The sequence below is a fragment of the Marmota flaviventris genome, chromosome 11 (genome assembly GCF_047511675.1).
Source record: "Marmota flaviventris isolate mMarFla1 chromosome 11, mMarFla1.hap1, whole genome shotgun sequence".
NCBI classification, from domain to species: domain Eukaryota; kingdom Metazoa; phylum Chordata; class Mammalia; order Rodentia; family Sciuridae; genus Marmota; species Marmota flaviventris.
In genome coordinates this window covers 60,061,667-60,079,350 of record NC_092508.1, presented here as the reverse complement: position 1 = coordinate 60,079,350, position 17,684 = coordinate 60,061,667, and the positions used below count along the sequence as shown (strand labels likewise).

At 36.3% G+C, this 17,684-nt stretch overlaps 1 protein-coding gene across 1 annotated transcript in view; it reads left to right on the top strand.

Annotated features, from left to right (window-relative positions):
• The window catches only part of Hat1 (histone acetyltransferase 1), a 47,885-nt gene extending 43,134 nt beyond the window's left edge, over positions 1-4,751 (top strand). The window contains exons 10-11 of the mRNA XM_027946094.2: positions 1,603-1,719; positions 4,365-4,751. Coding sequence (XP_027801895.1) covers positions 1,603-1,719; positions 4,365-4,532 — 285 coding nt within the window. The 3' untranslated portion in view covers positions 4,533-4,751. The remainder of the gene's footprint in view (positions 1-1,602; positions 1,720-4,364) is intronic.
• The last annotated feature ends 12,933 nt before the right edge of the window (positions 4,752-17,684 follow it).

The window sequence follows — 17,684 nt, the reverse complement described above, 5'->3', positions numbered from 1 at the left end:
TTCATGTCTCCAGACCACATTAAACTTGTATTAATGAGAATTTGATAGCTCATATGAATACATTTTTTAAAAACTGTGCTTTAAAACAATGGAGTGCTGGGCACAGTGTTACAGCCTATAATCCCAGTAGCTCGGGAGGCTGAGGCAGGAGCATCATAAGTTCAAAGCCAGCCACGGCAAAAGTGAGGCGCTAAGCAACTCAGTGAGACCCTAAATAAAATACAAAGTGACTCTCTAAATAAAATACACAATAGATCTGGGGATGTGGCTCAGGGGTTGAGTGCCCCTGAGTTCAATCCACAGTATCCTGCTCCCAAAATCATCATCTGAACCTTGCCTACCTTGATAGCTTCAGCTTCATACCACTTTCCCACATGCTCTGGCTTTATTGAACTTCTTGCCATTTCCCATTTATGCCACATCTTTCTTTTTTCTGAATCTCTTTACATAAGCTGTTCCTTTTATCAGTAATACCCTCTTTCTCCATTTGCTCAGCCAGATAGTGGTCATTTTTTTCAGATTCAACTTATGTGTCATTTCTAAAAAGTTCAAACATCATCTTTCCAAACTACCATAGCCTACCTCCCCACCAAAATCAATACATGAATGAAAAAACAGAAAAATGATGCTAATTCTTTGGCTTTACTGGTATCATAACTTCCTTATTTCTCCTGATATTTCTTTGGTCACTTTTCTCTGTGTTCTCTGTGTCTCCTCTTAACACTCTGAATGCTTACCTCAGGTGATCTTAACCAACCTTATGGTTTTAACTCTTACCTATGTACTGATACTGCTTAAATACTCAGCTTTAGACCAGAATTTATGTTTTGCTGTCTCCCAAATCTCCTTTGGGCTGTGGAAATTTTTCACTTCACCCTCCTACCAGTTATTCCTCATATATATCTAGAGTCCTGTCCCCTTAGTATGTGTACTTCTGCTGTCCTAGTTCATGCCCTCATCAATTTTTTTGCCTGACTTAATAGCTTTTTAAATTGGTCTTTGTGCTCTTATTTTTGCTATCATTTCTGTGCAGCTAAATGATTTGTTAAAACTCAAATTTGTGAATATCATTTATGTTCCCATTTTAAATCTAGTATATTACAGTCCAACTCTTTATATATGTCTCCATCCTCACTATATCCCTACTCCTTGCTTCAGTGTCAAGCTGCTCTGTTTTATGTGCACACACATACACACAGCACCCTCCCTATTCTAGAATGATATTCTCCCTTTAAGATTCAGTTCAGGACTAGGGGTGTTGCTTAGTGGTAGAGCACTTGTCTAGCATGTCCAAGGCCCTGGATTCCATCCTTAGCACTGTACAAAAATAAAAAGATACAGCTCAGGTTTTATTTTTTACTCATTCAGGAATTCTCTTCTAACATTTGTTACCATAATACACTATGCATATTTCTGTCATTAAATTAACCCAAACCTTAATCATTTGTGTTACCTAGTAGACTTCAATCTCTTCAAGGACATTGCTTTTCCTCTGGTATCTAGCACTTTCTTGCCATGTCAATTATAAAATATATCCTGTGTTCTTTTGGGAAACTCACTGATTTAATTTGAAAATTCACATTTTTCTTGTTTCATTTTTAGCAACACACTAGACGGGTTTATGAGATTCTTCGATTGCTGGTAACTGACATGAGTGATGCTGAACAATACAGAAGCTATAGGCTGGATATTAAAAGAAGACTAATTAGCCCATATAAGGTAGGACTTCAGGTCTTAGACATTATACTCTTATCACTATTTAAAACAGAAGAAAAGCTAGCAAGTGCCAGTATTTGGGAGAGCCCAAATCATTTTGCTAAATTAACTTTTACAAAAGTGAAAAATATCATTCTCATTATAGAAAAAATCTCACTCATCTTAAGGATAATCTAACATGGTTAGTTTTTTTTTTTCCTTTCATTTGTATGTATCTTTTAAAAATCTGCATGCCCTTATTTTTTCTAATAATTTATCTTGTTTTTTCCAATTTTCTTGTTTCATTTGTCAGATGTATGTTCTTTTTCGGTTTTATTTTTTAACATTCTTCTTAGCTTTTTTTTCCCAATTACCTTTTCTCTGTCCATATTTTCCTTCATAATGCAAAAATCTTCCTAAGTCAGGTTTGGGCCTTATCATTTGGCCATTTTTAGGAATGGATGAAGCTAAATGTTTTTACATAAATAAGTTTATATTAATCGTATTAATATAAATAAGTGGTATTATATAACTAATGTAATGGTAATATAATTAAAGATTGTATTAACATAAATTTATATTTATCTTCATTAATTAAATATTGTCAACTGCCCTCATCTATGTAAGAATTAAGTTTTTGTTTTGGGGGAAGAGAATTACTCTGAAGATCATGCAGTGTCCCAAGCCATTTCAGTCTTAAGGAATTCTATTTTTCAGTATTCATTTACCAGTATACAGTATCTCATATTCAACTCTATGAAATAGATATTAGATGGAAGAAAAAGGGGAAACAGAAGTTAAATAATTTGCCTAATTTCATAGAGCCTAGTGAGCTGAGAAGGCAGGATTCAAATCTTAACAGATATATATGTATACACACACATATATGCAAAGTGGAATATGTCTAGTTTAAGGAATACTAAATGAAACAAATACAATTTAAACCCAGATCAACATTTTTTTGGTAGTGTCAGAAAACTTACAAAAAAAGGCCTATCTCCAGTACTTTCTTGTACCTTGTGTTAGAAATGTTTGTGTGATTATAAATTTAGCTTAAAGTGACAAACAGGACACATTTGCCTAGTATTCCAAGGTTATTAGGGTCCTCTTTAAGAGACATTATTATTATTTTTTAAATATTTTGTTTTAGTTGTAGTTGGACGCAATACCTTTTATTTTTATGTGGTGCTGAGAGTCGAACCTAGTGCCCCACACATGCTAGGGGAGCGCTCTATGCTGAGCCACAACCCCAGCCCCATATTTATTAATTTTTAAGAAGGAAGGGTTTATGGCATTGTTTTTTGGGATTTTTGTTTGTTTTTATTGTCTTTGGGATGGGGCAGTACTGGGGGTAGAACCCAGGAGCATTCTACCACCAAGCTACACCTCCACCCCTTTTTACTTTTTGAAACAGGTTCTCACTAAATTGCCAAGGCTCACCTCGAACTTGGGCTCCTCCTGCCTCCCCCTCCCAAGTTGCTGGGGTATTACAGGCCTATGCCCAGCTTATTGTCTTTTGAAAGACAAAACTCAGACTTCCAAATGGACTGTTAGGGTTTGAATCTGCCTTCTGAGTTCACTGGCTGTATGAGCTTAGGTAAATTATTTAACTCCTCTTGCCCTTTTTTTCTCCACCACATATCTAGTTCATAGAGTTTGTGAGTCAATATATGTGGATTCCCATCTCTAATATCAACTCTTTATTATATGCTCTAATAAAAGTGAATTGGCATGATAATTAGGACAGTTTATCAAAAAATGAAGTTTTGTATATTGCAGTATTGCCACTTAACTATGAATCTTTGATTTATTCTTCATTTCCCCAAATATCCAGTGCTTTCTCCTCTGCATTCACCCTGTCTCTCCATCTCCACTGCTGCTGACTTGATTTAGGCTTTCATCACCTCTGGCTTGAACTACTGCAGGAGCTGCTTAGTCTTTTAGTCCCATCCCATCTATCCTAAATGTCACTGACAGTATTAATCTGACACAGTGTCCTGCATAAAATTGTTAACCAGCTTCCTACTGCAAACTCCTCAGTATAGTGACATCCTTAATAAAATGGATAGAAAATTTACCTTTCTGAAACTTTTTCAACAGTATCTTAAAATTAGTATGTCCATAAATACATTTCTGTGTAAGGGAACCTAGGAATAGGAATAGTGGCAGGAACATGCCAGATTGTTATTTTAAGTTAATGTTATTAATGATTATATAGTGAAATAAAGAATTATTGCACTTAATATCAGTTGCTTCTTCAAAAATGTACTTTATTAAAAGACTATTTTATTGGCCAGAGGTTTTGTTATGCTTTGTTGGTGCTGGGGATAGAATCCATAGCCTCATGCTAGGCAAGTGTTCCACCACTGAGTTACCTTCTCAGCCTTGACCAGAGTTGTTTATCATGTTTTCGAGGAGGCTACTAGTCATATATTTATATTTACTAATTATCTAACACAAATACCAGGTTTTCCTAAGTCTTTTTTAAAGAGTTTGCAATTCCTGGTTAATTTTATGTTTAAGTAAGCTCCCTTAAGAAGAAAATTATGGGACAAGTTTGGACATTATCTCCTTACTACTCCTATTTTTAACATCTTTGAAGATTTAGTATTGTATAAAGAAATATATCTACTTTCTATTTCTAACAAGTAATTGTGTTTGTTGCTTAGAAAAAACAAAGAGATCTTGCTAAAATGAAAAAATGTCTCAGACCAGAAGAACTGACAAACCAGATGAACCAAATAGAAATAAGCATGCAACATGAACAGCTGGAAGAAAGCTTTCAGGAACTAGTGGAAGATTACCGACGTGTTATTGAACGACTTGCTCAAGAGTAAAGATTATACTACTCTGTACAGGAAGCCTGCAAATTTCTGTACATTGTGCTGTGGAAAACCTGATGGTTAATTTTCAAATATTGTAACATTTTACTTACATTAAAAGTTATGTATGTTATCTTTAGTTGAATATTTTCTTCTGGAGAGATTGTATATTTTAAAATACTGTCTAGAGTTTATGAGCATATATTGCATTAAAAAAAGATATAGCTTCTGAAATACTATGGTTGCTTTCTTCTTAACCAGTATAATAAATGCTTAGTTGTGATATATTAATGTGTGATGACTTTTAAATACTTAAGATTAACTTTTTTAATCCTGTTTAAAACCTTAGCTTTTAAGCTTTTTTGTTATCATTATTCCCACACTTTCCTTCTAAGATTTTAACTTCTGACATCTTTAAAACACATTTCTTGCCTGGCACGGTGGTGCATGCCTATAATCCCAGCAGCCTGGGAGGCTGAGGCAGGAGGATCTCCAGTTCAAAGCCAGCCTCAGCAATTTAGCAAGGGCCTAAGCAACTTGGCAAGACCCTATCTCAAAATAAATAAAATAAAAAGAGCTGGAGATGTGGCTCAGTGGTTAAGTGCCTCTGGGTTTAATCCCTGGTTCAAAAACAAAACACACTTCTCTAAGGTCATCATAATAATCTTTTCTAAGTAGGAGATGGGTGTGGTATAGGTTTGTTTTAAAATCCTGCCAGGCTGGGGCTCAGCAGTAGAGCCGCTTCGTACCTGCAAGACCCTGGGTTCAATCCTCAGCACAACATAAAAATAAATAAGTGAAATAAAGGTAAAAATAAATGAATAAATAAATTCCTGTCTACATTAACTGCTTGTTTGGTAGGCAGGTAAGAGGAAACTAGATATGCCTGAAGCCTAAATGATTGGCATCAAATATTAATTGAAGATAATTTAGAAGTTAGCATATAAGCCATTTTATAAATTATGTAAGATAATTAGAAATCATTTTATAAAAATTTATATGCCATATGTAAAATAAGATGTGTATCTGTTACGATTTACTGTAAGTTTAGCAAGGAGTTGAAGTACAAGAAGAAATAAACCAAAGTAATGATAAGTTATTTAATATAGTCTTATTTCTAATGAAGTTTAAATAAATTAATTGCTTGATCCAGAGTCGTGAAGTAAAAGCTTGAGATGTTTATAATGTGTGCCTGTAAGCTAGTAACATTATTATATAATGCTAAAAACAGGATGTAAGTTAAGCTTTATTTTTAAATAAAGTTGATTTGTTTAATGCTTGGGGCAAAGTCCCTATTTGGACAAGCACTATCTTGTCTTTAGATCAACTTTCCATTAGTAAATCTGTCAATGATAAGAGACACAAAAGTAACTAGTAGCCTTGGGACACAAAATAGCTGTGTCCAATAGCATACAAACAGCACAAAGCTGTCTCCTTAAAGTGAGGGAGCAGTAAAAGTTTCGTATCATCTCATCTTAGAAGGCTGCATGTAGATAAAACTTGATTTCTGAGAGATCTTATATACAAACACACACAGTTTGCTACTAATGGAATGAAGTAGTTCAGTTAAAATCCTTTCTGATGCCATGAAAGCAATTTGCTTTCCATCTAAATTTGCTAATAATTCACAATTTATAGTTACAAATGACCTCTGAAGAAAGAAAAATCAGTACATCAAAACAAATTCTCTTTCAAGATACTTTTACTGTGTAGAAACCAGAAAAGGTTGAAATAACACCAAAAGCCCTAGTCCTCTCCTTTTTAAAAAGTAATGTTCCTATATTCAGTTCATGGATAAAGATCTGATCTAACATTAATCTTTGGGACTTGAAAGCTGTACCTTCATTTGGAGTTAGAATGATAAAAGTCTTAATATTTAGATGTGTACCTTACAGGGAAATATGAGGATAAATATATAGAATCATACATGAAACCCAACACAGCCAGCCAGTAGTCACTTGCCCCCACTAGTCTTGGCCCTTACATCATTTACTATCCATATATGCACTGATTGTATTATTACCTTTGTCACTGCCCTTCTTTTTCTTCCATCCTTAATTTGTCTTTTCCCTGTCCTCCACAAATTACATTTTTTTCTACATGTAATATATTTCCTTCCAAGCATTAGGTTTTTTTTTGATCTGTAAAAATGAGATTATACTAGAATGATCTCCAGGCTCCTCCTTGTTCTAAGGTCTTGCCTAATCTCACCCTCAGGCCTCTGGATATAAGTGTGATATGTCTAAAAATTCAGTTTTCTAAATTACTTGTGAAAAAAGTACTATAAAGTCCCAAATTTTCTCCAGATTGCAAGGGATCTAGTTTGTTTTACCAGTGCCTTGTCTTTCTGAAGAGTTCCCTGATCTTGATTGAGAATTATTAGAATCATAGACCTTCTATGTCAACTAATTTAATTCTTAATATTCATTCTTAAGTTCTTAGAATTTGAAAGCCTATTTAACAATATTAAATACTGATTTAACAAGTAGCCATAATTATTCCTTCTAAATGAAATTATTTTTACATTTGTACATTATGTGTGAATATACACTGAGTTTAGCAGTAATTTGTTTGCCTGTGGGGTACTGGGGATCAAACCCACAGCCTAAGTGATCCATCACTGAACTGTATCCCCTGTTTTTAAAAGTTTTTCTTTATGATTCTTACAAACGTAAAGTATTTTGTGTTAATGTAGCCAAGTTAAGTCTTTTAACTGGGTTGGGTTTTTTTTTCCTATTTTAGATAATATCAAATGAATTCATATCTTTACATATGTATATTTTGTATCTGTTAAATCATTTCTTTAAGTAAATTCCCAGGAGATGCAGTTACTGAGTCAAAGGGTAGGAATATCTCTATGGCTCAATTATACAAACACATCATATTTTCCAGAAAGGTTGGTAAAACACCAGATAGGAACCCATATGCTGATTTTAACAATTTCAATGGTATGGCATGTTGACCTTGTTTCAGTAGATATAACATCTCAAATTTACATTTTTTTTACTTACTGAGAAGACTAAATATTTTTTCATCTTTTGTGTGATAAGTTATCCATTAGATTTTTTTTTGAAAATTTATTTTTTGCAGTTGATCTATGCTCTCAATTTATAGATTGACAATAGATCCAAAGGTTAAATAAGGTCACATTATGAGTTAGTGGCGAAGCCAGAACTGCACACTAGACTCCTGAACACAACCTTTTCATCTTCCATCAAATATGCCAACCGACTCTTAAGCATGGTAGTCCACGATGCTCTTCCTAAGAGTTATATGTCTTTCAGACATATATTCATAAGTGAGATCAGAGGTGTATATGTGTGTATGTATATATCGTACATATATAGAGAGAGTCATGTATATATGGTAACCTAGCATGCACATTGTTGTCATTTTTTTTTTTAATTTGGTACCAAGGATTTAACTTAGGGGCACTGAACCACATCCCTAGCCCTTATTTACTTTTCAGACAGGGTCTCACTAAGTTGCGTATGGCCTTGCTAAGGCTGGCCTTGAAATTGCAATCCTCCTGCCTCAAGTTCCCAAATCACTGGGATTACAGGCATGCACCACCACACCTGGCATAATTTGTTTTTTTTTTTTAAGCAAATGTCTTGGCTATTATTAGAGCTAACTGTTTTAATAGCTGCATGTATTCTGTTGTATGACATTCCATAAGTTACTCCATCAGTAACTTATTCAGGTTGTTTCCAAAGCTTTTCATTACAAAGAAATGCAATACATATTCTTGAATGTGTACTGTCCATACATGTGCAAGTATACATATATATCCAAGTTCTAGAAATCATGGACTTTAATCGCATAGTGACTATACTGCTTTACAACAGTTAAAATTATTATTTTTTCTTTATTTTTATATGGTGCTGAGGATTAAATCCAGTGCTTCACAGGTGCTAGGCAAGTACTCTATCACTGAGCCACAACTCCAGCCCTACAACAGTTAAAATTATTAACATGAACTAAGGTTACAGAAATTTGATACTGTGACAATCCAGAATCACCTCTTTATGTAAACAAAAGTATACTGGACATCTCCATCTATCTCCTTTCATGGCTACAGATTTGAATTGTCTTAAGTACATGGTGACATGAATGTCTAGGCTTATGCATATAATTTTGTATATTCCTTTACTCTTGCTTATCTCTTCTCAAAACTTAGCATTCATAAAAATTGCTCTAATATCAAGCCATGGGTGGTGGCATACACCTGTTAATTCCATCTACTTGGGAGGCTGAAGCAGAAGGATTCCAAGTCTTGAAAGCAGTCTAGGCAACTTAGATCCTGTCTCCAAATAAAATTTTAAAAGGGTGGAGATGTATCTCAGTGGTAGAATACTTCCCTAGCATGTGTAAGTCTGTGGGTTCAATCCCAGTACCATAACAAATAATTAATAGATAGCTAATTTTGACTAGAATCTTATATATAAACTATCATCAAGTGTGAAAGCAAAATAAAGGAACCTAAGAAATCAGAAAAATTACTTTATACTCTTTCTGATATTACCTGTAGATGTATTGTAGCAACATGAAAGTAAAATCAAAGCATGTAAGATGGGGAGTACATCAATGGCTCAGTGGTAAAACACTTGCCTACCATGAAGAAAGCCCTGGGTTTGATCTCCAGCAACACATACACACACACACACACACACACACACACACACACATACTTACACTCACAAATGAATCTCAGTCCAATAAAATGACAGGATGGCAACTGAACAACATATTTAAGAAAGAAACTGTTCCAAATTGGAACAGGAAAATTATGCACTCAAGAAAAAATGTCTGTACAAGAAGGAGTCCAAATATAATATCTATAGTTGGTATGGCTTTGAGCCAATTCAAATATAATATCTATAATTGGCATGGCTTTGAGCCAACTCAAATATAATATCTACAGTTAGCCTGGCTTTGAGCAGTAACTAGAAAACAAAACAGTTCAAAGTGGTTGAGTCTGGAGTCAGATGAAGAAACGATAGAATGGGAGACCTACTTTTCATTCCAAACCTTGTAATAATTGTATAGGGTTTTTTAAAGTATATACGAGTTACTTTTATTTAAAACTTTTAAGTAATATATTGTAAGCAATTGAAGTGCCATATGATGCCAAATTTGAAAACCAAAACTAGTCAGGTATGGTGGCACATGCCCATAATCCCAGGTACTTGGGAAGCTGTGGCAGGAGGATTGCAAGGTTGAGGCTAGACTGGGCAATTTAGCAAGATCCTCTCTCAAAATATAAAAAGGGCTGTAAATGTAGTTCAGTGGTATAGCACCCTGGGTTCAATTGCCAGTATCACAAAACACACACACACACACACAACCACAAAGATGTTTTAAAGTTTACCTGAAGCAGGCAAATAGATCCTTTAGACAAGATAGTGCAATAAGATTATGCTATACCTGACTTGCATAAATAAAGCAGAATTCGCCAAAAGTTTTTATTTAGATAGTTAAGAGCTTTCTTAATATTATATTAATAATAATAAAAAGCAATACCCAATCATTTTTTGCAAATTAATTATCAAAGGAATCATAGTTTACTATGCACTCCATTTGGTAAAGGACTAAAGAGGGAAATTTGCTACCAAAAAAACTCTTTCATTTTTGACATTTGGTTCTATGAGTCAATAGTCACTAAATGTACAACCAAAGCTCTGAAAATGAACATAATTTGGGGGGGCTTTTCATGAACACTGTGGAGAAATTTTTTTTAAAGTATAGTTTGCCATCACTTATGAATATCTGATGAGCTATTGCTGTAAGGCTTGATAATGAATGCCTTACAGATGTAAAAAAAAAAAAAAAAATTAAATCTTAAATTTGGGCTAGGGATATAGCTCAGTTGGTAGAGTGCTTGCTTCACATGGACAAGGCCCTGGGTTCCATCCCCCAGCACAACCTCCCCAAACCAAACCAAACAAACCAAACCTTAAATTTTACCAGAATGTACACAGGTTAGAAAAGGGATGAGTCTTCCCTCCAACTTTTCTGGGCCTCACTGTCTTTTATCTTAGAAGGGGTAGGGTTAGAACTGGTTTAGGTGATTTTTAAAGCCATTTCCAGTTCTTCAATTGTATTCTTCATCTTAATAAAAAATTAGTTGGAGATGTGCTGTGGTTAGACTCTCAGTTCACCTGGATAGTTTTTAAAAATGTTTAATTAGTCATTTTGGCAGGTGAATCTGCAGAATTCTTGGGCTGTCCGTGTTTGCCTGCTCTCTGAATCCCCTATTGTGAAGGCCAAGTGGAGGCCACAGTGAGGCTTGTTTGCTGTCTGTTGCTACAGCAGCTGCTGCTTCTCTTCCTTTATGTTTTACCAAGTGAAAGAAAATGCAGTGGTGTTTTTGAGTGCTTCAGATGTGAAGAATGCACTCCAAACAGGTTATTCTCTGGGTTAAAGTGGATGGGGTGCAGCTAAATGGGAAGAGAGGTCACAGCAGCATCTGCCCTCTTGTTTACTTTGATAGTTTCAGTCTTGAATATAGAATCTATGGAGTGAGAGGCAAGCAGAAAATGTTTAAAAATGCACTACTGCTTAGTTTCTCAGCCAGTTTGGGGAGTGAAGGTGGAGAGTGGGAGGGGAGAAGGGCACACAGCTAGTTTTTTTCTTTATTAAATCCCTTCTAATTTCACAATCTCCATTTTGGAGATTCTTACTGAAGTCTTTTGTGTAACTGTTAACTGACCAAGAAGAACTGTTTCATGCTTACTAAGAAGGAAATATCAAAATCACAAAAAAAATTTCAACCTTTGATATTAATGGTCAAACTGTTCTCCATAGGAACTAGCCTCATACTGTTCTACAGGACCATACATTTTAAATCAAATACATTAAGAATTTAACAGCAAACATATAATCATAAATCTAGTGAAATAATAAATTAAGATGAAAAAAAAAGAAGATGATAACCAGAAATGTATCATCACTTCAAAAGGGAAAAGAATAGAAACAAACAAAAACCCACAGGAAAGGCATTCTATAATCTTATAAAGGTGTGAAAAGAATGAAAGAAGAAAGAGAAACAAATACAGTGAAGGCAAAAGGGAGAGAAGACAAAGCAGACTGCAGTAGAGACAGAGAATATTGTGCATTCCTATTCTTTTGTAAATTCTATTTTGATTTGCCTTGTTACCTCTATTCTATAGTGATATGAAGCTGATCATGATAAATCTGGGTACCTTTCCTTAGAAAGTCCAGCAAGTGATATGTGCATGGAAAAAAGTCCAGATGAATATACAGTAATTTGTTAACAGTGATTATATGGAGAGCACCTGGGGGATTTTTACTTTCTATATTACACATTTTTGTATTCTTGGAATGTTTTTCAAAGAGTATGTATTACATATGTAAACAGAAGAAAATGCCAAAGAGACCTTTAAAAAAATTCCAAAAAGGAGATCAAGAGAGCATTTTCCCTCTTTCTTCTAAGTATGGATTAGAGATGCTAAAGGAAGCACTAATTTTCTCTCACCTTCATCTTTGCAGGAAGTTACAGAGGTCAAACAGGTACAATTTGAGTTCCGTGTTCTCAATTCTTGGATTATGAGCTGTGACCGCCCCCCCACCTTACTCTTGACATTGCTCCTATGGTGTGTATAGTCTTAAGGATATAATTTGGTCTTTTTAAAAAATATTTATTTTTTAGTTGTAGTTGGACACATACTTTTATTTCACTTATTTATTTTTATGTGGTGCTGAGAATCGAACCCAGGGTCTCGCACAGGCGAGGCAAGCACTCTATTGCTGAGCCACAACCCCAGACCAATCTGGTCTTTCTTTATGGACAATCTTGTGAACATGTTAGCCTTAGCCTTCCAATTAGTTTCTTTTTCTGACTTTATTTTACTTGTTTATTTATTTAATTTGGTGCCGGGGATCAAACCCAGTGCCTCACGCTTGCTAGGCAAGCACTCTACCACTGACAACCCCAGCCCCACCAATTAGGTTCTTAATCCTTGCTTTCTTTTTGTGATGCTTGGGATCAAACCCAGGGCCTTGCGTACCCTAGGTAAGTGTGCTACCACTGATGTACATCCCCAGCCTATTAAGAACAAAGACAATATCATATTTCCTTGGAGCCTAGAGTAGGCACTTATTTATTTACTTATTTATTTATTGGGTAGCGGGGACCAAACTTAGGGGAACTCAATCACTGAGCCACATCCCTGGCCCTATTTCTTATATTTTATTTAGAGACAGGGTCTCACTGAGTTGCTTAGTGCCTTGTTTTTGCTGAGGCTGGCTTTGAACTCGAGATCGTCCTGTCTCAGCCTCCAGAGCTGCTGGGATTACAGGCATGCAACCCTGCATCCGGCCATATTTGTTGATTGGCTGATTGATCATTAAATTTTCTTGAAAATTTTTCACCTTTCTTACTCCAAATAGATTTTATTCTCTAGAAGTGTCTAAACAGGTGCTACTCTCTGAATGATTACCAACTGAGGAAGAGACAACAGCCTCTAACGTTCACACTTTCATTTAGATTTCAAGGGAGCAAATGCATACTTCTGCTTAAAACCAACCTCCTTAGAACCAGTCCCAAGAGATGAGACAGGGAAGCTTTGACCTTTGTGTGTCACTGCACAGTTTCAAAGCCAACTCTGACCAAAGCAGGCAGAATTATCAGAAAGCTCTGATGCACAGCACAGTGTGAGGGTCCTGAGACCACCCTCATATTCTTCCTTATATCCTTCTCTTCTTTCTCTCAGTCCTTGCCACTATTCTAGGCAGGCGACAGTTCCAACAATGGATATGGGATTATGTTGAAGTGAGTGTCATCACTGCTTACAATCTCACATCATATTTTCAAGCTAAAAGACTGCAGCAGCTTGAAATGGATGCCAGCCAGACTGGTGTTAGGCCCATAACACCAACATCACCTCTGGGAAATGTTTAGGTCTTACTCTATTAGGGCTGCCTGGTTCTGTTTTACTTCCCTTCCTTGGCAGAGTGATCAAGAGGGGGCAGCATACTATTTGCTGAGCTCATGCCTACAAACATCTATAGACCCTAACATTTTCAGAATTTCAGTGTAGGAGGGGTCAGGTAGGACAATCTCAATAGAAGAGGGTGGAGTTTCATTTGTATAGGAGTTATAGGGCTGAGAAAATGTCATTAAACAAATCAACTAAAGTCCCCCTCCTCTTGTTCTGGGTCCCTCTTTGCAATGCTAAAGATCAAGGAAATAGGGCACAAAAAACAAAGAGAAAGCAAACTTGATTTCTCACAACTGCCTCACATATGGCATTACTTTTTCCTCATAAAATATGGGGTATTTACACATTTTCTCTAAGAGTACCCCTAGATTGCTCAGAAACATGTCCATGATTATATCAAATGACGATATAGGAAACATGGCATTTCTGCCAGTAAGCTGGCTGAATGTGCCTTCAAACTATCTGCCTGAACGTATAATCATTCAAAAGTTAGACCCTAACTTTAAAGGGATCCAACCAGCTACTAAGATAGGCCTCTGTTACATGTACAGGACTCCTTGTTACTGGAAAGAATGTTCATTTTGCATAAAATATGGAAATAAATGAAAGCACTTCCTCATCTTCAAATTGGACAAATTAGAGGGCAGGATTGGAAATATTATTCTCAAGCCACAGAGTAAAATGCTAAGAAATGAATCTGAGATCAAATTAAAGGGCTAATTTTTCTGAGTCGGATGACAAAACTGAAAAGCAGGGTCAGGAAGGGAGAATGAAGGCAACTCAGTTTAGATGAAAAGCCCAGTTAAGCTGTTCAGGTTTCAACCAGTTTCCCCTAACAGACCATGGAACCTGCTCTGTGCCCAACAGGAAATATCATATTAACTCACTAAGGTTTTTTTTAAACATTTATTTTTCAGTTTTAGGTGGATACAATATCTTTATTTTATTTTTATGTGGTGCTGAGGATCGAACCCAGTGCCTCACACATGCTAGGTGAGCACTCTACCACTTAAGCCACAACCCCAACCCCTAGTTCACTTAGTTTTACAATGCATTCATATATAACATTTTTTTTTAGATTCATAAACAACTTCACCCCTATTTCATATTCAGTTTTTAAGTATCTTGCACTATAGGTAATTCTAATAAGTATATAAAAATCTAAACTTGTGAGACAAGTTACATGATGATGCATCACAAAACAAAATTTTTTAAAAGGGATTTACTTCATGTCATATAATCCCTTACAACATTTAAAGATTCAATACATATATTATGAAAAATTTGTTTGATTTAAATTTTATCACTAACTATATACAACTTTGCAAAATTTTAAAATAAATTGGAATAAGTCTATAACATCATTTAGTAGAAGGAGAAAAGAAAACTTTATTTTTAAAAATTGCATAACAAATTACTTCTGATTTATTTCTTTTATAAACAGAGATACAAAGATTTTTAAAGATGTGAATGAGGCATGATCTTTTCAAAATCGAGGTAAAAGACCTACAAAACAATAATCAATCACAATTAATAAAAACATTTTAACATTCTACATTGAATTTTTTGGACACAGAAACTGGAGCTTTTAAGAAATTATTCTTTATTTCTTGAACCCTGGTTTTGAAAAACTATTCAAGTTTTTATTCAAGAATCCCAAGTACAAAATCTGAAAAATAGAGTTGAAATCAATGAAGTGCTACCAAAGTTTACTTAACTTTCATTTCACAGGTAGGAGCATGGGCAGAAACAGAGTAGAGAAGACCTGATTCTGTAGAAGTTGCTCATCAAAGTAAAAGCATTCTAATGCTCTGCATGCCAAGGACCACCAAATGTTAAAATCACATGACATCTTAGATGACAGTGGTCTAGTATTTCATCCTGTTGGTCACTATGCATATATCTATTGTCAGAAGGATGTGGTATGAAAGAAGCCAATTCAAGGATCAGAGGGTGAGCTATTACCCATGCAAGTTCATATATGCTTTATTTCTAACTCATCCTAGATGTCCACATGCTCAACTTATTAGGGATTTCCTCAGTGGGAGTCAACCACACTGGTGCCAACTGGGTCCTCATAATGTTTCCTTTTCCTTCTAGTTGCAGGGGAATAAATTATGCATTTGTTTTCCAAGGGTTCAGTATGAGTTAAGCCACATGTGTTCTATTTCACACGTGTTTGAAATTGGGCTCAATACCCCCTGACATTTCACTAGGGACTTCTAAATTTCTTTTTTTCTGAAGATTTCCTGACACTTGGTGTCCAGTTAATTCTCAGGGTCCTTTTGCTGCCTTCAGATTGTTGGCTTCAGTTATATAGGGAGGGCAAATTTACCACATTTAGAAAACCCTACCCTGAAACTGATCTGTTTGTAAAAGGTGGAGTTTGAAGTAACCTGTAGGAGTTTATTTCCTTCTCATCCTTGTACCTCTTATTTAGCACAGTGGAAAAATATTATTTTATCTTTCAAAAGCATCTCAAGCTGGGTCTCCAAGAATTATTCCATGTGTCCTCTATTTGAAACTTTAAAAGTAAAAATATGAAGCTTATATAGTTATTTCAAAGAGCTTGAGTGTTCCAAGAATTGATGTTTACAATGAGGGGAAAAAACAAGTCTAAAGAGTAAGTATGTAGCTGGGTAGAGCAGGCCTGTAATCCCAGCAGCACAGGTGGCTGAGGGGAGGACGGCAAATTCAAGGCAAGCACCAGCAGCAACTTAGCTAGACCTAAGCAATTTAGTAAGACCCTGACTTAAAAAAAAAAAAAGGTAACTATGTGATTCCATTTTTTTTTTAATTTTAGAACATTTTTATTTATTTATTTTATTGGCTGTTCAAAACATTACAAAGCTCTTGACATATCATATTTCATACATTAGATTCAAGTGGGTTATGAACTCCCATTTTTACTCCAATACAGATTGCAGAATACACGTATTTGCCTATGAAAGGTCTAGAATGATGCACACAATGGCTTACCGGGAACTGAGATTGTGGTGTACAGAGAGGGTGAGGAATGTATTTGCACTTTTTCCTTTACTCATTTCTGAATTGTTTAGATTTGTCACTGAGTAAACTATAAATTCTTAAAAATTAATTAGAGCCAGGCCCATCAGCTCGGAAGGCTGAGACAGGAGGATCAAGAGTTCGAAGCCAGCCTCAGCAATGGCGAGGCACTAAGCAACTCAGTGAGACCCTAAATAAAATTCAAATAGGGCTGGGGATGTGGTTCAGTGGTCGAGTGCCTCTGAGTTCAATCCCCGGTACCGCCCCTGCAAAATTGGAAGACATCACACACACTGATAAAGAATCCTTATCAATCCTGACTGCGTTTTAAGTCCAGAATCTACTACATTCTCCATTTGACTGGTTCCATGGAGAGTTCAGTTCCTTCTGCAGACATTTCTTGGGTATCAGGTTCTGTAATGGGGACACAGGCTACCAAGATAAGTAATACTTGGTCTATGACAGAATAGACTCTACCCCAGAGCACAGGTAAGAGGAACAGTGAATTTGGAGGAAAAAAAAGAAAGAAAAAAGGGAACCATCATCCATAAAGACACATCTGCTCCCTCACTTGACTCATAATTGGTCTTCTGTAGGCTTCCCAGTGTAACTCACATTTTAAAGCTGTCCTTGGGGAAAGAGAGGCCCTCCAAACATACTCACTGGGGTACCTAGAATAGCTTTTGCAGCGGCACACAGATCCTGTCTTGTAGGGAGTCTGAGTAATGTAAATTCTAGAAGAGCAAAGGGGGAGTTGGTGACTTTGAACAAATTTTACCTTTCAACTGAACCTAGGGAAATAATTTGCAACAGAGTGGCAGCCGTTGCAAAGTGCTATGCTGAACATAGATTGTGCTTTTTAAAAATTTTCCACCCAACTTCACGTTTCCGTGCATCAACATTTTGATGCTATAAATATTGGATGCCACGCTTACCTGATAGGTTTCTTCCATCCTACCTGGGCGCGGGTGCTCAGAGCCAGCGCGCGAGATGCGGCTGGAACCTGCCTCTCGCGGCCGGAGCGGGCTCCGCCGGCAGGGGGGTTCAGCTGCCAGCCGGGGTGCCGGAGACGCTCCGCTGCCACAGTTCCCGCAGTTAATATCCCGCGCGCAAGCGCACTCGCTCCAGGCGGCTCCCGCGCCTCGGGTCTTGGGCAGGGCTGCGACTGGACCGCGCCAGTGGGCGGGGCTGAGAGGAG